Consider the following 21,594-nt stretch of genomic DNA (forward strand, 5'->3'; position numbering starts at 1 on the left):
AAGGGCAAAATTGTTTCCTCACCCGAAATCGTGGCACGTGGTCCGGACCAGCCTAAATTCGAGAGAGGGTCGACAGGCCTTTATTTTATTTTATTTTTAAAAAACGACCCCAATAAGGCCTTTGTCGATGTCACATCAATGTATCGTCAGACGTGAGATCCTACAATAAACAATGGGGCGACAACCACCTCTTGCCTGTGTGTGTTTTTAAAATTTACAAAAAAGTAGAAAAAGTGAAAAAAGAAAAAAATGAAATAATGAAAATGTCTTTGAAATTAAGCTTTTTTTTTAGACTTCATGTTTACTTGTGCTATTTGAAATAAAGTTGACTTTAGACTCTTATTTAAGATAAATTTCACTTTCGATCCTTATTTTAAAAAATAAATACACTTCAAATAATTGATAACATGTATTAACATGAATTTTTTTAGCAAAGACGTAAAAATGGGTAATGGATGGATAAAAATATAGGTGATTTAGCTTAGATCTGAATGGCAAAATGAAAATTGCCAATGCCTTTTCAATCGAAGCCATGTCTGCTGCCGCCACTGGCGAGAGCAATCTAGCGGACCGGTTATCTATTTAAGGGAAAATACCACTAAAAACTCTAAATTATGCCTATTGCAACAAATTTACCTTAAATTTTTTCTAGTGACACCAAAAACTCTAAATTTGTATTCATGTGACATACTTATTCCAGATATTTTTTTATGATACAAAAAATCCCAAACTTATATCAATGTGATACATTTATGCCAAATTATCTTTTTATGATATAAAAAATCTCAAACTTATAAATTTGTGACACATTTATCCTAAATTTTGGAGGTTGATGTATCATAAGGATATAAGTTTAGGAATTTTAGTGTCACAAAAAAAATATTTGGGTTAAATATATTATATGAATATAAGTTTGGGATAAATGTATCGTATGAATAAAAGTTTGAAGTTTTTTTTGTGATACAAAAAAGTTTTTAAGGTAACAATGGATATAGTTTAAGGTTTTTGGGTGTTTTTCCCGCTATTTAAACAGCATGAGCGGAGAACGAAGCTGGTCCGAAAACAACGAACGGGTGAAGAAAATGGCGAAGCACGCCATCGCTGTGGCGTCATTCTCTATCGTCCTCTTCATCCTCGCTCGGCAGTCTTCTTCCCATTCTTTCAAATCCATCTTCTCCCGTCGCGCCCCAAAGTTCCTCGGCAGATTCTCAACCTCCAACCCCCACCACCACTACAACGACCAGCGATGGAAGCGGCTTATTCGATACCAGTACGAGACGCGGTACTTCGAGCAGCGCCTCGACCACTTCAGCTTCTCGGAGTTGCCGACGTTTAACCAGCGATACCTCATCAGCTCGGAGCACTGGGCGGGGGCCGATCGGCTCGGACCCATCTTCTTGTACTGCGGAAATGAAGGCGACATCGAGTGGTTCGCTGCCAACACGGGCTTCGTGTGGGAGATTGCCCCGAGCTTTGGTGCGATGGTGGTTTTCCCTGAAGTAAGTGCTCTTGTCGAATTCATAAATCCGTTGGGTCTGGAAATTTTTTGACTTTTGGACGATAAAGATCGTGCTGAGAACATTTCAAGAAAACTGGAAGTGCCGGGTATATAATAGTTTCTCTAATTTCCTTCAATTCTTGGTGAAATTTGAAAATTCGAAAGCTTTTACGGGAACCCAAATGCACTCCTACCTCTTTAAACATGTGTACTTTTGGCTGGCTTAATGGGAGTTCGATTGATTGTTGCCCTCATTTCGGTTGATTGATTGATTCGTAGCATCGGTATTATGGTGAGTCAATGCCATTTGGGAGTAGAGAGGAAGCGTACAAGAATGCCGCTACCTTGTCTTATCTTACTGCAGAGCAAGCTCTCGCTGATTTCTCGGTGTTAATTACAAGCTTGAAGCGAAACTTGTCTGCTGAGGCTTGCCCTGTTGTTCTTTTCGGTGGTTCATATGGTGGAAGTAAGCCCTTTAAACTCCGTTCTGAACTCTATTTTTTTTTTTCCGGTCTATTGCGTTTCACTATTCATAGATTGGTCAAAATAGTTTCCCTAGAGTACTTTGATGTATCAGTCATCTTCTTGAACATCTTAAGCTTTTTGGATTGGGCAGAAAATTCCAGTTGTTGATGTATAGGTATTTTTCTTTTGTTTTCTTGTTCTCCATTGAGATTAATTAAAAGTTCTGCTTGGTAATCTTTCAGTGTTAGCAGCATGGATGAGGTTAAAGTATCCGCATATTTCCATAGGCGCACTTGCTGCTTCAGCTCCGATACTTCAGTTTGAAGATATTGTGCCACCAGAATCATTCTACAACATTGTCTCCAATGATTTTAAAGTATGTTGTTAATTATACTCATGCTCACTTATATGAAGTGAATATACTTACGTGCATCTATGTCATCTTATTTTTCAACTGAAAACTGTAGCGTGAAAGTACTAGCTGCTTTAACACTATTAAAGCATCCTGGAACGCATTGATATCTTTAAGCCAGAAGGAGAATGGTCTTTCGCAACTGACAAGAATGTTCCGGTTATGTCGGTAAAGTAAAAAAGGACAATGATCCTTCAGTTTATTTTTTACCAACCTGATTGAGCTTACATGGACTTCTAATGCTTATTGTCATTGTGTTCTCCTTTGTGCTACTTAATTAATTGAAGTCTGATTGTCGGTAGGGAGTTGAAGAATACAGAAGAGCTGGCTAATTGGCTGGAATCTGCTTACTCCAATTTGGCAATGGTCAACTATCCATATCCTTCTGACTTTCTTATGCCTCTACCTGGACACCCGATAAGAGAGGTAGTCAAGATTCTAATATAACTTGATCATCGAATGAAACTTCGGTCCCATATAATGCTATTTCTCATTACTGAAATGATACTGTAACAAGATACCATCTTTTTTGTTTATAATTTCTATGGAATTCTAATATTAATAAAATATTAATATTTTCTGAATTTGTGTCTTGAGATGCATGCTAGTGGTAGCAGAGGGAATTTGGTGGTTGTTACATCTAAACAAACGATTCTCTAATTAATATTTTTTTAGATGCCCTGTCTTTACTTGCTTTACAGAATTCTTTGTTTTTAAGCTTACTTTCAATATATAGGTAATATTTAATGCAAGTGTTTTAAATTGTATGTCAAAATTAAATTATGCACAAAAGATAAGTGGTAAGACTTGATATAACACGAATTGAGTTGGGAGATGCAGAAACAGATTTAGTCAAGGTTTGCTTACTGACATAGAAGCCCACTTGCATCAAAAAAGGGAAAAAGAAAAGAAAAAAAGAAACAGTCTGAAATCAACGCCATCCAGTTCAATTCTTCACGCCCACATTATGGTGAGAAAGGATGTTCCAAATTTACAGAACTAGCTCACAGGCTTTGTGATACTATGTACACACCCAATATTCTTTCTATGGTATAGATACGTCATATCTGTACCATTTTCTTGATTCTTTTCAGCTGAGTCCTGTTATACTGGAACTTTAAGTGTAGGGCGAGTCAGACATCTCAACATGTAGTGTCCACGTAACATAGCATATGCACAACAATGTTTTAAACTTATCTGTTGAGCATATTTGGACGCACGTTATGTTCTTCTCCTTACTAGGTCTGCAGAAAGATTGATGGTTGTCCAGATGGGACTAGCATTCTGGAACGTGTATTTGAAGGTGTTGGTGTTTACTACAATCACACTGGAGAAGTTGATTGCTTTAAATTGGATGATGATCCTCATGGCATGGATGGCTGGAATTGGCAGGTCTAAAGCTGTTATTACTATTCTTTGTTAAATGGTCCCCTAAAGTTAAAATATGAAAGGTTTTGCCTCTGGAAAAGAAGAATGACCTAGTGATGTTGGTGCATTTCGCTCGATTAATTGTGTTGTACAGGCATGCACGGAGATGGTTATGCCCCTGTCTAGTAGCCCAGATTCCAGCATGTTTCCTGCTTATGATTTTAATTTTTCTGCTTTCCAAGAAGAGTGCTGGACCAATTTCAAAGTCAATCCAAGACCAAGGTGGATAACAACTGAATTTGGTGGGAAAGTAAGACACCAATGTGACATATATATTTTTTATTTGTTTTTATTTTGAAGGTTTGCAGCATGACGAACTTGCATGTGTAGCTTATTGAGCCATATTCCACCCAGTTCTGTGTCCTTTTAAGCATTTCTTATGCAGCACAGCATTCCCATTGATTATCTGTCATCTCCCATTCTCTCCATTCAGTATTTCTGGTATATTTGGCTGAAGCTGAAGTTGTCTTATATGGGAATAGAGATCCAATTTGGTCACATACAATTAGGAGGAAGCAATGGAAGAAGCTGCTGAAGATTTTAATCTGCCTAAGCAAAAAAAAAAAAAAAAAAACATGTTAAAAACCATCATTCTCGCCATCCAAGTGCATAGATTTCCTAGTTAAATCAAGCAATCATTTCTTTGAGTGGTAGCAGTGGAGGCGTGCTGTGCAGTGAGCCTCATTAGGATCCAAACATCCATGCCTCATATTTATACAAAAAGAGAAAGGGGAAACGTGTGTTTATTCGGTGTCTTTTTTTTTTTTTTTTTTTTTTTTTGTGTCGCGCGGGGGGTGGGGCGTGTTTGTGAAGTGGCTTAGTGTGCACACCTTGGCCAGATGTCTACCTTACTTGATCACCTACAATGTGGAGTTCTCAAGTGAACACTCCAATCATTAGTAACCTATTGTAATTAATGGCAAAAATCAAAGTAGCGGTGGTTTTCTGGGATTATTTCCTTTTATTGATGGATGTGATCAGGTCAATCACTTGACATGGGTTCTATGGTGATTGGCGACCCTTTACGTTGCAGAAATAAATTCTCAGTTTGCAATTCAATGATGTTTACATTCGAATGTTGCACTATTGCTTGTGTAGTAAATAGATCATTCACATGGACCTACAACATTAATTTTGGACACATTTTGAAGGATATCATGACCAATTTGAAGACCTTCGGAAGCAACATCATCTTCTCAAATGGCTTTCTTGATCCTTGGAGTGGTGGCAGGTGGGTCTTTTCATTCCCTCAGAGCTGTTAGTTGTTTGAAATTTATTATCTGGGATTTTGATTCTTTTGATCCTATGCCACAGTGTGACACAGAATGTATCTGATTCTATTGTTGCTCTCAACACACAAGAAGGTATGTTTGATTCGAAATCTTACTTCATCCTCTTTCTTTTGTCCTTTTTCTTTCACTTTTCTATGACATATAATGAGCTAGTGACTTGACGCTATTTTTACCTGCATATGTCATGGGGCACTCCATACAAGATGTTTCTACTGTGAAACACCATCTGTGTGCCTACTTGCATTGTTTTTGTCCATGTTGTACCGTTGGTTTCATTAGGATTGTGACTTCATCTTGTGATATGGACCTTATTTGCTTCATGTGTTAACTTATAGGGTAAATGTCCATATGCTTCTTGTTCAGGTCATTCATAATTTAATCCTCTCAGCTCTTTTCATTTTGAAGGGCCCCGTCCCTCTTCCTTTTGAATGTTACAAGTGCCCCTCTCTGCCCGTAACTTCCCTGACCTTCTTGAAATGTACAAGGATTACTTTTAACCAAAGTTCCCAATTCGAAGAGGGCGGAAGTATGTTCCTTTTGTAGCGATTGAGCTTTACTTTTACTTTTATGAAGGTAATTTTGGCTACAACAATTTCGAGCAAGTCAATTGTCTTTGATTTGACTTTGAGTCGGCTCATTTTAGTAGGTTTTGACAAAGAAGTTTTGTTAATAAGTGCTCCATGGGCACTAGTTTTAACCACCAAATATAGTACAAAAGCATATAAAAACACTTTGAAAATTGAACAAGAACATATTTCAAATAGATACTCTTATGTTACCAAGGCACTATTAATAACCCTTAACAAGTGCCCTAGGGGCCATCTTTAGTATTTTTCTTGACAAAATTCCCCCCCGAAAGAATGTGTCTTTATATGTGGTATATTTTTTCCTGTGTGACTGCCGACATACTAATTTGATACATGTCAACCTTTGAATTGGTATGGGAGCTTACCGTCCTTTCAATCAACCGGTGGCATGCCTCATTCAGCAAACTGAAGACCTTGTGATAAAAGCATATTACAAACCAAGTCATTTTCTCGGTTAGTTTTTGCTCAAAAAGCTTGATGGAGTGACCTGGTGAAAATGAAATCAAAGTTGAGTGACTCATTTGAAGAATGAAAAATACTGTGGTTTACGTATAATATCAATGCATGGCCACAAAATATTATAGCCCACAAAGAGTCAGCCTACCACTATCCCCAATGACTATCAATAATCTTCTGTTTTACCCGAAGTAAAGAGGCTAAATGTGAAAGTTGATGAACAGAACCTAACAAACATGGATGGATGGTGCTCTGCACATTGTTAGATAGTGCAGGAATTATTGCTGAGAAAAGGAATTCAGGGATCATGTTATAAACTTCCAGATGTGAATCCCAGACGTTATAAGGGACAGAGTATAGTCAATACCTTTTCAAACTATCATGTGGCCTATACCTTAATAAGTATTCTTTAGCTTAACAGTGTTTAGGCTTCTACATTGTGAACAATTTTATGTTATTTGATGGCTCTTCAAAAATAGATGTTAGTGTCAAGATATGAATCGCATGGCAGCTAGAATGACGACAGAAACTAAACGCTTGAATGATGTTCCCAATTTTAAGGGTGTTGGTCCTGCATTCTTCAGTGAAAACAATGTTCTCAGTGAAGACCATAAGGTAGTCTCTGTTTTTTATGGTTGAGAAGGTAGTCTCTAAGGGTGATTTTTGCTATGAATAAATCTCCTCAGATAAGCACTCAGTTGAGGCAGCAAGAAATATTACTTTTTTTCATCAAATGGCCTTACTCTATTTTCTCTTCCATGACATCATAAAAGGCCTTAGAGTTGTATGGAATTCAGTCGTTTATTCCGATATTGTTTTCGCTTTCTTGCTTCGAAATGCAAGTACAAGACGTTATTCTTGGTCCTGTGACACATATCTTTTAAGTTCATACTTAGCGAGACATATGACATTGCTTTTGTTTCAACGAGACATTTATTTGCTTCAAAGTGCAAGTACAATATGTCTTTATTCCTGTCCAAGTCTTTTGAACCATATCACATAAGTTCATACTTAGCAAGATGCTAGCATATTATCATATTTGTTCAGTTAGACACTATTGACCCCTCATTTAGATGATGTGCCTTTTCCAATGCTATGTTCGTGATATTAAGTTCACTACTCCCTAACATCCTGGGCAGTTATATATGAGGCAGCTTAGCAGTGTAGTTAATTTGTTCTCGAATAAGCAACCCAGCTAGTTTTTGAGTTATCATCTACTTTACGTCGCCTAATACTTGTGACTTGACTCATTTTTCCCAAGTGGGTTACGACAAAATGTCGATGGTTCTTTCTTTCCATTCGACAATTTTTCAGTTTAGTTTTATGATGTTACGACTCTGCCTTGGCAATCTGACTTATGGTTCTCTTTCTTTCTGCTAAATATTTACTCTTTCCTGGTCTCTTCTGTTAGCCATGTTCAGTTTTGCTTATCATGATTCATCTTGTTCATATTACCAGAGTAAAATAGGAAGGTAGTAGGAGGTTCTTTTGTCAGGCATCTCCTATTGATGAAGCAGCCTCAGATGGCGTTGAGGCAGAGATTAATTCGTTCCGTGCATTTTATTTTCAGGTGCTCATCACATAGACTTGCGTGCTGCAACAGCGCAGGATCCCAACTGGCTGGTAGAACAGAGAGCGACCGAGATCAAGCTGATTAAGAAGTGGTTGAGCACCTACTATCGGGCAAAGGGAGCTACTTTACTACCTAATGTTGAAACGGGTAACATGGCTAACTCCATGTAAAACTTGTCCAGAGTCTTCCCTTTAGGCTGCGACGCCAGCCAAGTGGGATGGGCAAAATGCCGCATCCATGGTAAACATATACTCACAGACTAATCAAAACGATTTTACAATAGCCACGGGCAGCAGTTGCTCGTATGGGTAAACATAAACAAACGGCTAGACTGAATATCGGTAACGATGTTGGTTCCGTCATATTATAATGGTGTTTATTACTGAGGAATACAGAATTTGCAGTTCTATCAAGGAAAAGAAAATAGGCTAGAGCAATAATTGTAGGGAATTAAGATTCTAGACTCTGATTTTCTAGCTCATTGCTCTCCCTCTTGGTTTTGGCCAAAGGACGAGATGATGGAACACTTCCATAAGGATAAGAGATGAAATTACGTTTGGAAGGTTCTGTCGATGATGTTTGTGATATACAAGAAGCAAGGTAAGTGACACAGAGACGTCTGATCTGTTTTTCGAATGCGTGCATAACTTGTGTACTCGGTCCGCAAATAAAAGAAGCCTCGGTCCAATGTTGCAATATTAATCTGCTCGGCGCAATTGTGTGAGGCTCAGGATTGGGCTCATTAGAGGATAACTATCCAAAAAAATCCAAAACTTAATATACAACAGTCAATTCGGTTCTAAATTTTTTAATTTTGTCAATTTAATCTTAAATTTTTTTATTATGGGTTAATTTAGCTTTAAGCTTTTTAAAAATTTGCCAATTTAATTTTAAACTTATTATTTGGATATTTGGCTAGAATGACTACATGTCAAAAGATATAAGATTGGATTGGCAAATCAAATAAGGTACCAATTTTCAGTTAGGGACAATTTTGGCCTCGATTTTCAAATGTCACATACAAAAGATGGTAACTTTCACTAAGGTACGGTTTTCGTCCCTCTTAGAATTTCCATCAAAACGGTTGTATGTACCGTTTGAAGTGGCAAATGGATTCTGACATTGCAAATGATTAGGAGTACACGGAAAGTGAAAATGGAAGCGGAGCTTGGAGTGAATGAATACATTAAGGTAAAACAAGAAAAGTCGAATATGAGTAATTCAACTCATAAGACCTTGGAACAATTAGAAAATTACAAAAACGAAAGCATTCATTCTGAACAAGAAAGAGCGATCAATTAGATCCGACGAATGAAGGAACCCGCTTGAGTTGAATTTCCCCGCTCGAGTCGCAACATATTTAAACCGTGTTATTGTTTGCTCTATTGTGTCCCCAAGTAGATTCATTTCTTCGTATGTGTGCGGAAACAGATTTCCTGAAAACAGGAAATTCGAAAGTTTTCAAATCAGGAAACCAAAATCTGATTAAATTCGGAGTATCATCCAAATTTGAAAAAAATTTGATTTAATCGGATTTCCTGCTTCACATGCGAGATGGGACATATGTGGTCTGTAAATGGGGACGTATTTAAACATCAACAATGGAGAAGAAAGCTGTCCGAAAACAACGGAGCAAGCGAAGAAGATGGCGAAACACGCCATCGCCGTGTTGTTGTTCTCTACCGTCCTCTTCATCCTCGCTCCGGAATCATCTTCCTTCCCTTTCCAATCCGTCTCCTCCCGTCGCGCCCCCAAGTTCCTCGGCAGGTTCTCAACCTCCAAACACCGCAACCAGCGACCGAAGCAGCTTCTTCGGTACCGGTACGAGACGCGGTACTTCGAGCAGCGCCTCGACCACTTCAGCTTCTCGGAGCTGCCGACGTTTAACCAGCGATACCTCATCAGCTCGGAGCACTGGGCGGGGGCCGATCGGCTCGGACCCATCTTCTTGTACTGCGGAAATGAGGGCGACATCGAGTGGTTCGCTGCCAACACGGGCTTCGTGTGGGAGATTGCCCCGAGCTTTGGCGCGATGGTGGTTTTCCCTGAAGTAAGCGCTCTTTTCGAATTCATATATCAGTTTGGTCTGGAAAATTTTTGACTTTTGGACGAAAAAGATCGTGCTGAGAACATTTCAAGAAAGCTGGAAGTTCCGGGTATATAATAGTTTCTCTAATTTCCTTCAATTCTTGGTGAAATTTGAAAATTGGAAAGCTTTTATGAAGACCCAAATGTATTTATACTTATACAATCATGTGTACTTTTGGCTGGCTATATAAGAGTTCGATTGATAGTTGCCCTCATTTTGGTTGGTTGATTGATTCGTAGCATCGTTATTATGGTAACTCAATGCCATTTGGGAGTCGAGAGGAAGCGTACAAGGATGCCGCTTCCTTGTCTTATCTTACAGCGGAGCAAGCGCTTGCTGATTTCGCAGTGTTAATCACAAACTTGAAGCGAAACTTGTCTGCTGAGGCTTGCCCTGTTATTCTTTTTGGTGGTTCATATGGTGGAAGTAAGTAAGCCCTTTAAACTCTGTTTCAAACTCTATTTTTCTTTTTTCTCCCTGTCTAGTGTGTTTCTCTATGCATAGATTGCTCAAAATAGTTTCCCTAGAAAGGTATTTTTCTCTCTCGTTCCCCCTTGAGATTCATTAAACATTTTGCATGGTAATCTTTCACAGTGTTAGCAGCATGGATGAGGTTAAAGTATCCGCATATTGCCATAGGCGCACTTGCTTCTTCAGCTCCAATTCTTCAGTTTGAAGATATTGTGCCACCAGAAACGTTCTACAACATTGTCTCCAGTGATTTTAAAGTGTGTTGTTACTTTTAATCATGCTTCACTTGTCTGAAGTGAATATACTTATATGCCTCCATGTTATCTCATTTTTCGACTGAAAACTGCAGCGTGAAAGCGCCAGCTGCTTTAACACTATTAAAGCATCCTGGAATGCATTGATATCCGAAGGCCAGAAGGAGAATGGTCTTTCGCAACTGACAAGAATGTTCCGGTTATGTCGGTAAAGTAAACAAAGACAATGATCCTTCAGTCAGTTTGTTGAATGCCTGATTGGGCTTACATGGGCTTCTAATGCTTAATGTCATTGTCTCGTCCTTGGTGCAACCTAAATTAATTGAAGTCTGATTGTTGGTAGGGAGTTAAAGAATACAGAAGAGCTGGCTAATTGGCTGGATTCTGCTTACTCCTTTTTGGCAATGGTCGACTATCCCTATCCTTCTGAGTTTCTTATGCCTCTTCCTGGATACCCAATAAGAGAGGTTAGTCAAGATTCTGATATGACTTGATCATGAAATGAAACCTCGGTCCCATGTAATCTCATTTCTCTTTATCTGAAATACTACTGTAACAAGGTGCCATCTTTTTTTTTTTTTTTTCCTATTTTCTAGGGAATCTTAATGAAATCATCTATTAATATTTTCTGAATTTGTGTCTTGAGATGCATCATAATGGTAGCAGACGGAGTTTGGTGCTCATTACATCTTATGGAATTGATTCTCTAATTAGTGTTGTTTTTTAATGCCTGTCTTTAGGCTTGTTTTTTGAATCCCCGTTCTTAAGCTTGCTTTGCTAATATATAGTAAAATTTCAAAGCTAGCGTTTTAAGTTGCATGCCAAGATTAATTCTGCACGAAAGATACCAGGTAAGACTTGAAATAACACTTGTAGAGTGGGGAGATGCAGAAACAGATTTAACCAAGGTTTGCTTACTGACACCAGAAGCCCACTTGCATTAGAAAAGGGAAAACAGAAACAGGCTGAAATCAAGATCATCCACTTCAAAACTTTAAGCCCACATTATGTTAAAAAAGGATGTTCCAAATTTACTGAACTTGCTCATAGTCTTTGTGAAACTATATATGCATCCAAAACTCTTTCTGTTGTATAGATACATCCTACCTATACCATTTTCTGGATTCTTTTCAGCTGAGTCCTGTTATCCTGGATCTTTAAGTGCTGGGTGAGCCAGACATCTCAACAAGTAGTGTCCACGTAATATAGCATATGCATAACAGTGTTTTAACATTTCTGCTGAGCATATTTGGACGCACGTTATGTTTGTCTCCTTACTAGGTCTGCAGAAAGATCGATGGTTGTCCAGATGGGACTAGCATTCTGGAACGTGTATTCGAAGGTGTTGGTGTCTACTACAATTATACCGGAGAAGTTGATTGCTTTGAATTGGATGATGATCCTCATGGCATGGATGGCTGGAACTGGCAGGTCTAAAACCATTATTCCTATTCTCTATTAAATGCTCCCCTAAAATTAAAATATGAAACGTTTTGCCTGTGGAAAAGAAAAATGGCCTGGTGATGATAGTGCATTTCGCTTGATCTATTTTGGTGTACAGGCATGCACGGAGATGGTTATGCCCATGTCTAGTAGCCCAGATGCAAGCATGTTTCCTGCATACGATTTTAATTTTTCTGCTTTCCAAGAAGAGTGCTGGACCAATTTCAAAGTCAATCCAAGACCAAGGTGGATAACAACTGAATTTGGGGGGAAAGTAAGATACCACCGTGTTTGTTAGTGTGTGTGTGTGTATATATATTAATCTTAAAATTTTGCAGCATGACGACTTTCATGTGTAGCTTCTTGGGTCATATTCCATCCAGTTCTGTGTCCTCTTTACGATTTCTTAAGCAGCATGGCATTCCCATTAATTGTGTGTCTGGACCATATTCTATCCATTTCTGTGTCCGCTCTAGCATTTCTTATGTGGCATGGCATTCCCACTGGTTGTCTGTCCTGTCCCATTCTGTTTGTTCAGTGCTCTTTTATTCGGTTTATGAGGCTGAAGCTGAAGTTGTCTTACAATGATAGCAAGAGAGATCCGATTCAGTCACATACAATTAAGAGTAAGCAACGGAAGAGGCTACTGAATATTCTAATTTGCCTAAGCTGTAAAAGGACATGAAATATCATCCTTCTCACCATCCAAGTGCATAGATCTCCTGGGCAATTCATTTTTTGAGTGGTAGCAGTGGAGGTGTGTTGTGCAGTGAGCCTCATTAGGGTCCAAACATCTGATGCCTAAGTTTTATCCAAAAAGGGGAAACTCATGTTTTCTTTCGGGTGTGCTTGCTTTTTGTTTATTTATTTTTGGGACTTGGCTTCTTGGCTAGATGCTGCTTCGCTTGATTGCCTATGATGTGGAGTTTTCAAGTAAACACCAATTATTAGTGACCTATGGTAATTAATAGCAAAATTTTAGCAGCTGGTTTTCTGGGAATGTTTCCTTGTAATTATGGAAGTGATCAGGTTAATCACTTGAAATGGGTTCTATGGTGATTAGAGTGTTCAGGGCCTTTAAGTTAGAGAAATAAATTCTCAGGTGCACTTCAATTTATATTTCACATGTGATTGTTGCACAATTGCTTGTGTAGTAAATAGATCATTCACAGCGACCTACAACATGAATTTTGATCCCATTTTGAAGGATATCATGACCAATTTGAAGACGTTCGGAAGCAACATCATCTTCTCAAATGGCTTTCTTGATCCTTGGAGTGGTTACAGGTGGGTCTTTTCATATGTTCTGTCAGAGGTGTCTGTTTGAATTTTTATTATCTAGTATCCTGATTGCGTCGATTGTGTGCGACAGTGTGACCCAGAATGTATCTGATTCTATTGTTGCTCTAAACACACAAGAAGGTATGTTTGAGTTGAAATCTTACTCCGTCCTATTTCTTTCCTCCTTTTTCTTTTTAATTTTTCTATGGCATATACATGGGGCACTCCATCTATGATGTTTCTACTGTGAAACAGTATGCGTATAACTACTTGCATTGTTTTTGTCCATGTTATACTCTGGGTTTCATTAGGATTGCAACTTCATGTTGTCATATGGACTTTATTTGCTTCATGTGAAGCCTGCACGGGTTAACTTATAGGGTGAAAAGTCCATATGCCTCTTGTTCAGGCCATTTTTAATTTGGCCCTCTCAGCTCTTTTCATTTTGAAAGGCCCTGTCCCTGTTCTTTTTAATTTTACAAGGTCCCCTCTCTGCCCCTGTAACGTCCCTCACGTTTTTGAAATGTACAAGGACTACTTTTAATAAAAGTTTCCAATTTGAAATGGGAGGGAGTATATTCCGTTTGTAATGATTAAATTGTACTTTTGCTTTTATGTAGGTCATTTGACTTCAATCATTTCAAGCAAGTCAGTTGTCTTTAGTCTCACTTTGAACCGGCTTATTTTGTTGGGTTTTGACAAATAGGTTTTGTTAATAGGTGCCCCAGGGGCATGGTGAAGACCACTAAATATAGTTAGAATGCATATAAAAACACCTTGAAAATCGAAGAACATATTTCAAGAAAGCAATGTGTTTTAAAAAGAAACTTCTGTACTACCAAGGCACGATTAATAACCCTTAAAAAGTGCTTTAGGGGCACTCTATTTTTGTTGACAGAACTCCACCCTCAAAAATGTGGCATTGGTTGTGGTATATTTTTTCCCTGGCGACTGCCGAAGTGCTTATGTGATGCAATGTTGTTAATTTGTCCTCGAATAAGTCACTGAGCGAGTAAAGAGTTATTATCTACTTTACGTCTTGTGATACTTTTGACTCAACTGGTTTTTAGTTTAGTCTTATGATTTATGACTCTCCCTTGGCAATGTGACTTTTGTTTGTCTTTCTTACTGCTAAATATGTACTCTTTCCTTGTCCCTTCTAGGAGCCACCTTCAGTTATTGTGTTATCATGATTCATCTTGTTCATGTTACCAGAGTAAATAGGAAGGCTGTCGGAGGTTCTTTTATCAGGCATCTCCTATTGATGAAGCACCCTCAGATGACGTTGAGGCAGAGATTAATTCGTTCCATGCATTTTATTTTCAGGTGCTCATCACATAGATTTGCGTGCTGCAACGGCGCAGGATCCCAACTGGCTGGTAGAACAGAGAGCAACCGAGATCAAGCTGATAAAAAAGTGGCTGAGCGACTATTATCAGGCAAAGGGAGCTACTTTACGATCTAATGTTGAAACGGGTGACAGGGCTACATCCATGTAAACATGTCCAGAGTCTTCCCTTTATGTGGTGATACCAGCCAAGTAAAATGGGCAAAAGGCTATGCCGTGTAAATATGTGCACAGAATAAGTTGAGACGATTTAATGATAGCCATGGGCAGTGGTTGCTGGCATGGGCATTATAAACAAAATGCTGCACTGAATATCGGTAACGATGGCAGGTTCCGTCATTTTATATTGGTGTTCACTGAGTAATACAGAATTTGCAGTTCTATCAAGAAAAGAGAAGGGCAGGGCCAGATCAATAGTTGTAGGAAATTGAGATTTTCGACTCTGATTCTCCAGCTCGTTGCCTCCCTCTTGGTTTTGGTCAGACGACGAGATGATGAAACTCTTTCATAAGGACAAGAAATGAAATTAAGTGGGAAGAAGCAAGGTAAGTACACCGTAAGATTAGATTCGTCATGGTATTTGCTCGGCGCAATCGTTCATGCCATAGAAATTGGGAATCATTAAAGTGGGAATAGGATTTTGCATCACATCCGCTCTTGTTGTATGTGATTGCCGTTGCGACATGTCATTTATTCGTGCAAATCATGTTCGAGATTTACGCCATACTTGTATGTCATGTTAAATCATTGCACTCGATCACTAGGTCACATTGCATTTGACTTGTAACTCATATTGAGTTACCACTTTTAGATTTCAATTTCTATCGCTTCATATTCTTGGTCTTATGAAATGTCACACGTCGTGGATAGCATATTGGAAAGCGCACGGTCACTTGGTTAAGATTCATTTTTTTCGTACCTTTTTTAATTGAATTAAAGAAAAATGCGCAATAAATGTGATTTGGGACTTAATCAAAGAGTTAGGAGGTGCCGAAAGGGTGTCTTGAAATGCTAATTTAAGCTAGCCGGCAAAAGGAAATTTTATTGCAAATTGAACTCGATTTCTGCTAAGCAACTAAAATTGGCCATCACTGACTTGTCCAAGGGTCGATCCATGCCCTTCACCAAGTGGAATTGGTCCCAAGGAATCTACTACTTGTGATCCTGATAAGTCTACTGCTTGGCCATTACTGGCTTGTCCCGGGTTGATCCATGCCCTTCGCCAGGTGTACTAGGTCCCGATGAGTCTCCTTCTTGGCCATCACTGACTTGTCCCAGGGTTGATCCGTGCCCTCCACTAGGTGGACTAGGTCCCGACGAGTCTAATGCTCGGCCATCGTTAGCTTGTGCCGGGGTTGATCCATGCCCTTCATCAGGTGGACTTGGTTCCAATGAGTCTAGTAGGCCATCATTGTCCCGGAGTTTGATCCATGCCCTTCACCAGGTGGACTAGGTCCCGATGATAAAATGTGGAGGGCCCTCATTGCACTCCTCACGTTCCAACAAAAATTGCTTAAAAATTGCAAACGGACGACTTTAAATTTTGTGTTAACGTGAGTTGATCTCTACGTGTTAGTGCAACTTGGTAATACAAGAGAGATCATTTACAGTGGATGCTCGGCCCCTTAGAAGGCAAGATGCTCCAAACGGACAATAATGAAATCAGATTCATATGGCAACGATTTATTTTCACCTAGGTTTTGTGTTCCGAAGGCAGTGTGTTTGTTAGGAGCTAGGAAGGTGATGACAAGACAGAGATTTGGTTGGCCGGATCCTTGTGATGTCTCTGGTTTTTCTTCCTTCTCTTCTTGATTTCGTTTCCTTCATAAGACATGTAAAATTGGCACAAACATATGGAAAAAGGGAAATCTGTTAATTTGGAATGGAAATCTCACTTGAGATTTTCTCCGATCCCGCAGTGAAGAGTCCCTAAGCGTGAATGTTAAAGGGGGAAAATCCCAGTAAGTGAGGTTAAAAGCTCAAGCGGCCATAGCGGCCTTGAGCTTCGGGGCTCAAACAGATCTAGTGGGCATGACTCCTGCGAGCTCTGCGACAGAAAACATCTCATGGCCATAGCCGCCGCGGCCTCGATTGTCCTGGCCGTCGTGAGCGAACGAGGGCCACGGTCATGGTGAATACAAGCTTTTGAGCTTAGACAATCACGGTCGTTGCAAGCTTTAGAGCTTGAGCTTGTGGCTATGATGGCCGTGATGGAATCCCATCTCTCTTTTTCTGCAATTTATAGCATGACACGCTTATTCCCGCGTTCGTGTCAGCATTTCCGCAATTCATGTCCAAACAAATAACTGATAACAAGTATTAACATAACCTTTTTCAGCAAAGAGGATAAAATGGGCTAATCAGATGGATATTAAGCTTTAGGTAATTTAGCTTACAAGTGGTATGGATTATGAAAAAACAAAGAATGTGTGTAATAAGTGATTCTTGTGCTAGTGAATGAATCGATGTTCTCAGCTTTATTTATCGTATCAAATACCTTTCTCACATTTTAAAGTCTACAATTATCATCTTAAATGCCTCGATAACAAAAATGTAAGCGCAAAAATATCGGTCGCTCGCTAAGCATATTTAAAGGATTAATCGGCGTTAAAAAAACATCGGTTAAAAATAGAGATACTAATATTATAAAAATGATGTCCTCAACTAATGATTAACCGCAATCCAAAGTGATATTTCTAGATATTTTTATTGATCCATCACTTTGCTTTTTTAATCAACAAAACATTTTACATGACGATTATCTAATTTATGTAATTTTGACCTGTCTGTTATAAGACCATTCTTTCACTTTGCTTACTTGTGTTTATTTTACTTTACTTTATTTTTTTGAGAAATGATATTGGTTCTATTATTATATATGTGAAATCTTGACAGTTCTCGTTTGAAGGAATATTTAAGCTAGTTTATTTTTTCCTTTTTTTAATTTCTACATTTTTTTTTTTGTAAAATTGAAGGGTTAAGAGAGATTATCTTTGACAAATGAGATGACAATTCTTTTTTGTCCGTCAAAAGTCATCTACGTTACTGTCACGGGCCGATCGTTCTCCCGGACCGTGTCATTACACATGTTAACGGAAAATACAATGAAAAGCTATCGCCGTAACAAAATAAAAGTTCAAAGATAATGTCCGACAATCGCGAGTTTAGATGCAAAAGTGTACAAGCATAAAATTCGGAAAAATATTGTGCAATATTTTATCTTATGATGCCCAAAATGGTTAATGATGGAAGCGAATTCCAATTCTTCAACGAGGAACATGCGAAAAAATGTACGAAACATGCCTAACGGAATTACAAAATTGTAATCACTGATCGGGATACTATCACATATGGAACATACCCATTGTCCACAGATTAAGTGGTTTCGAAATGCGGCCTTACGAGAATCGTCGTCCGTTTGAGTGCGAGAGAGACTCGGGAGAGTTATTATTATCGAGAGCGTTTTTTAGAAAGAATGCAAAAACTATCGACGTGTAGAAATCGATGTAACTTCCGTTGTCTCTTTTATCTTTTATTCAAACAAAAGATAACTCCTCTTTGGTAACCTTCGATAACCGCGGTAGGTTATTAGCCCATGAATCACATGATCATGAGATCATGGACATCAAGGGTAATAAATTAATTTCAACAGATTGTCATGTTATCCATAAATTAATTTCGGACCAGTAGCTCCTTCGCTTCCATGTCTCCTTACTTTCTTCTCCCTCTTAGTCGTTGCTTCTAATCTGACCTGCGGATCGAGAAGAGACATGGTGAGTACTACTCACTTGTCGATTCTGAGCGGCATATGCAGTCTAATTTAGAACTCCATAGTGTGTTCCAATTTCGGTGCTTCCTCAACTTTTTGGTGGTTTGCATTGTGGGTAAGCATTATTCTGCTGATTGGAGCTCCGGGCGGATCCCATGGCCCTTGATGTAGCAGTAGTCGCTATGCACACCACCTGTTTGATAAATTTCTCAGGTATCTTTCTTTTTCTTTTTTTTTGGCCCTGAAATCATGTTGAACGGATAAATTCTCTCTTTTCTGTGTACTAATGAAACACCTAAACACTGTTATTGGTTGTTAAGGCCGGATTTTTTTTTTGTTCCTGAGATTTGTTATTTATCGATATGGTTTAACTTCGATGTCTGATAGTATTCCCAATCTGTTGCTCATGCAAATTTTATTTTGTTTGGAGCAGGGTAGATTCTAGAATGGAAGAATGAGAGGCCAGTAAGATGATACTAGAAATCAAAATATTCAATGGCAATAAGAAAAGCTACAAGTGAAAAATGCATTTCTTTTCGAGAGCACTTCCTCATGGGTACAAAAGTTGTACTCAATTATCTTATTCGAAGTTGAATGTTCCCTTCATTCATAGCAGTTGGTTCTTTGAGATCCCCAAATTTGATTCTTCTACACCCTCCATCCATCAGCAGTTTCGTTCCTTTGAAATCCCATCACAACCCAATCCAAATTACATACCAACCAAACCTGGGAGCTGCAACACTTCTCAAGCAGACTCAAAAACTGGACCTGGCCTTGTCTACCTTGAAAACATCCATGATGATCGTGCAGATGAAGGGAGGCATGATGAGTTTGCAGCAGATGTGGAAAAGATATATAGGATTCTGAGGAAGTTTCACTCTAGAGCTCCCAAAATGGAGCTCGCCTTGCAAGAATCTGGAATCATCATGCGGTCAGGATTGACAGAGCGAGTGTTGAACCGCTGTGGTGATGCAGGCAATTTGGGTTACAGCTTCTTTGTGTGGGCTTCAAAGCAGCCGAGTTATAGGCATAGCTATGACGTCTATAAAGCAATGATTAGGATTTTAGGGAAAATGAGGCATTTCGGTGCTGTCTGGGCATTACTCGAGGAGATGAGAAAGGAGAACCCTCAGTTGATATCACCGGAGCTGTTCATTATCTTGATGAGGAGGTTTGCTTCATCCAGAATGGTAAAAAAAGCAATAGAAGTCCTGGATGAGATGCCCAAGTATGGCTGTGAGCCAGATGAATACGCATTTGGTTGCTTGTTGGATGCTTTGTGTAAAAATGGTAGTGTAAAAGAAGCAGCTGCTTTGTTCGGAGAAATGAAATATCGGTTCACACCAGGTATTAAGCATTTCACATCACTGCTGTATGGCTGGTGTAGAGAAGGGAAGCTTATGGAGGCAAAACATGTGTTGGTGCAAATGAGAGAAGCTGGTTTTGAACCAGATATTGTTGTCTACAATAATCTCCTGAGCGGATATGCACGAGTGCAGAAAATGGGGGATGCATACGATCTGTTGAAAGAGATGAAGCGAAAGGGTTGTGAGCCTAACACAGCTTCTTATACTACTCTAATACAAGCTCTATGTTCCCGAGAAAAAATGGAGGAGGCTGCACGCATGTTGCTTGAGATGCACAGGAGCAACTGCGAAGCAGATGGTGTGACGTACACTACACTGATTAGTGGCTTTTGCAAATGCGGTAAACTTGATAATGCTTACGAGCTATTGGATCGGATGATACAGCGAGGTCATACTCCATGCGCAACAACTTATTTGCATATTATGTTGGCTCATGAGAAGAGGGAGGAGCTGGAAGAGTGTTTGGAACTCATCGAGGAAATGAAGAAGATTGGTTGTGTTCCTGACGTTAGCGTCTATAATGTGGTGATCAGGTTAGCATGTAAGTTGGCCGATATTAAGGAGGGTGTTGAGCTTTGGAATCAAATGGAAGCAAGTGGCCTTAGTCCAGGTCTGGACAGTTTTGTTATCATGATTCATGGACTTGTTGCACATGATCATCTAGTTGAAGCATGCGATTATTTTAAAGAGTTGGTCGGAAGAGGTCTTCTATCAGCTCCGAATTATGGCACATTGAAAGACTTGCTCAATTCTCTTTTAAGAGCTGGAAAACTTGAAATGGCTAAAGATGTTTGGAATTGCATCGTGACGAAAGGATGTGATCTCAATGTTTATGCCTGGACAATCTGGATTCATGCACTCTTCTCAAATGGGCATGTTAAAGAGGCGTGTTCATATTGCTTGGACATGATGGATGCAGATGTGATGCCGCAGCCAGATACATTTGCTAAGCTCATGCGGGGTCTTAGGAAGCTGTATAACCGACAAATTGCGGCAGAGATAACCGAGAAAGTGAGAAAGATGGCTGTGGATAGACAGGTCACTTTTAAGATGTACAAAAGGCGAGGCGAGAGAGACTTGAAAGAAAAAATCAAGGCAAAAAGGGATGGGAGGAAGACGAGGGCTCAGAGACGCCGGCGGGGGCGGGGCCGGGTCCATGCTAAAGCGGATATCTCATCAGGGCTTAGTTGATGGGATCCTGCATGCTAGTACAGGGTTTGGTTGTGTCCGGAGCTAACATCGTGGAAATTGTTCGATTCGTCCGCTGATAGTTTCCTTGATTCTTATTCAGGTCCGTGTACCCGTCTGGTATACCTTGTTAATTACATTTAGCTGTGAAATAAAGTGAAAATGTTCGTTCTATATATAGAGCATGACCGAATCAACCAAACCTGAGATCAGCTCCCAATATTGATCCAAGAGCTTTTGAATAAAGAAAATATGTAGGAGAAAATCCTCTGATCCTATTCACAAGGTATGATACTAGTCATAGTATGATGAATGCCACTTTGTTCTTATTCAGGATATTTATTCTGCTAAAACCATGGTAATGCCCAAGTAACATAGACCCCAGATTCTAAGCTTAAGGGTAATGCCTATTGTTTCATTTGTCAGGTTAAGAAGATAATTACTCAAATGGTTAATGCAGAGCAGTGATTTTATCTATTGAGTCATTTCAGTTCTATTCTCCTGTGCGAGGTTTCCATATTTATACGTGCATAATTGAGCGTGCGTTAAAAGCAAATGTAAAGATTAAGTAAAATGAAAAGGAAAGAAATCTGATGGAATGTCCATGGTAACGTGACATGTGAAGCTCTGGAGTTTTCATAAGAAAAATGTAAGGATGAGGCTTGTAATTTAA

The 21,594-nt window shown here is 39.2% G+C and overlaps 3 protein-coding genes and 1 long non-coding RNA gene across 5 annotated transcripts; 3 read left to right on the top strand and 1 right to left on the bottom strand.

Annotated features, from left to right (window-relative positions):
• The first annotated feature begins 1,027 nt into the window (after positions 1-1,027).
• LOC115731971 (lysosomal Pro-X carboxypeptidase-like) lies at positions 1,028-8,187 on the top strand. Its single transcript, XM_030662635.2, has 10 exons — positions 1,028-1,499; positions 1,778-1,964; positions 2,206-2,339; positions 2,431-2,543; positions 2,678-2,801; positions 3,618-3,767; positions 3,898-4,053; positions 4,955-5,034; positions 5,118-5,167; positions 7,709-8,187. The coding sequence occupies exons 1-10, from the start codon at positions 1,035-1,037 to the stop codon at positions 7,879-7,881; spliced, it is 1,632 nt and encodes a 543-aa protein (XP_030518495.2). The 5' UTR covers positions 1,028-1,034; the 3' UTR covers positions 7,882-8,187.
• Positions 8,188-9,270: 1,083 nt separating this feature from the next.
• LOC115747028 (lysosomal Pro-X carboxypeptidase-like) lies at positions 9,271-14,856 on the top strand. Its single transcript, XM_030683059.2, has 10 exons — positions 9,271-9,761; positions 10,040-10,226; positions 10,395-10,528; positions 10,621-10,733; positions 10,869-10,992; positions 11,807-11,956; positions 12,087-12,242; positions 13,176-13,255; positions 13,341-13,390; positions 14,576-14,856. Exons 1-10 carry the CDS (start codon positions 9,288-9,290, stop codon positions 14,746-14,748), a joined length of 1,641 nt encoding a protein of 546 aa, XP_030538919.2. The 5' UTR covers positions 9,271-9,287; the 3' UTR covers positions 14,749-14,856.
• LOC125315005 lies at positions 14,596-15,131 on the bottom strand. The gene is made up of 2 exons (XR_007198347.1): positions 15,083-15,131; positions 14,596-15,051 (listed from the first exon to the last, which is right to left on the bottom strand). It is a non-coding gene; the product is annotated as an uncharacterized LOC125315005 (long non-coding RNA).
• A 3,354-nt stretch (positions 15,132-18,485) lies between these two features.
• Positions 18,486-21,111, top strand: LOC115747027 (putative pentatricopeptide repeat-containing protein At5g65820). 2 transcript variants are annotated; one of them, XM_030683056.2, is made up of 2 exons: positions 18,486-18,579; positions 18,795-21,111. In XM_030683056.2, the coding sequence occupies exon 2, from the start codon at positions 18,891-18,893 to the stop codon at positions 20,922-20,924; it is 2,034 nt and encodes a 677-aa protein (XP_030538916.1). In that variant the 5' UTR covers positions 18,486-18,579; positions 18,795-18,890; the 3' UTR covers positions 20,925-21,111. The 2 variants fall into 2 exon arrangements, with proteins under 2 accessions (XP_030538916.1, XP_030538917.1); XM_030683057.2 differs by having other exon boundaries at positions 18,800-21,111.
• Positions 21,112-21,594: the final 483 nt, after the last annotated feature.

Source organism: Rhodamnia argentea, chromosome 1 (genome assembly GCF_020921035.1).
Source record: "Rhodamnia argentea isolate NSW1041297 chromosome 1, ASM2092103v1, whole genome shotgun sequence".
In the NCBI taxonomy this organism is placed as follows: domain Eukaryota; kingdom Viridiplantae; phylum Streptophyta; class Magnoliopsida; order Myrtales; family Myrtaceae; genus Rhodamnia; species Rhodamnia argentea.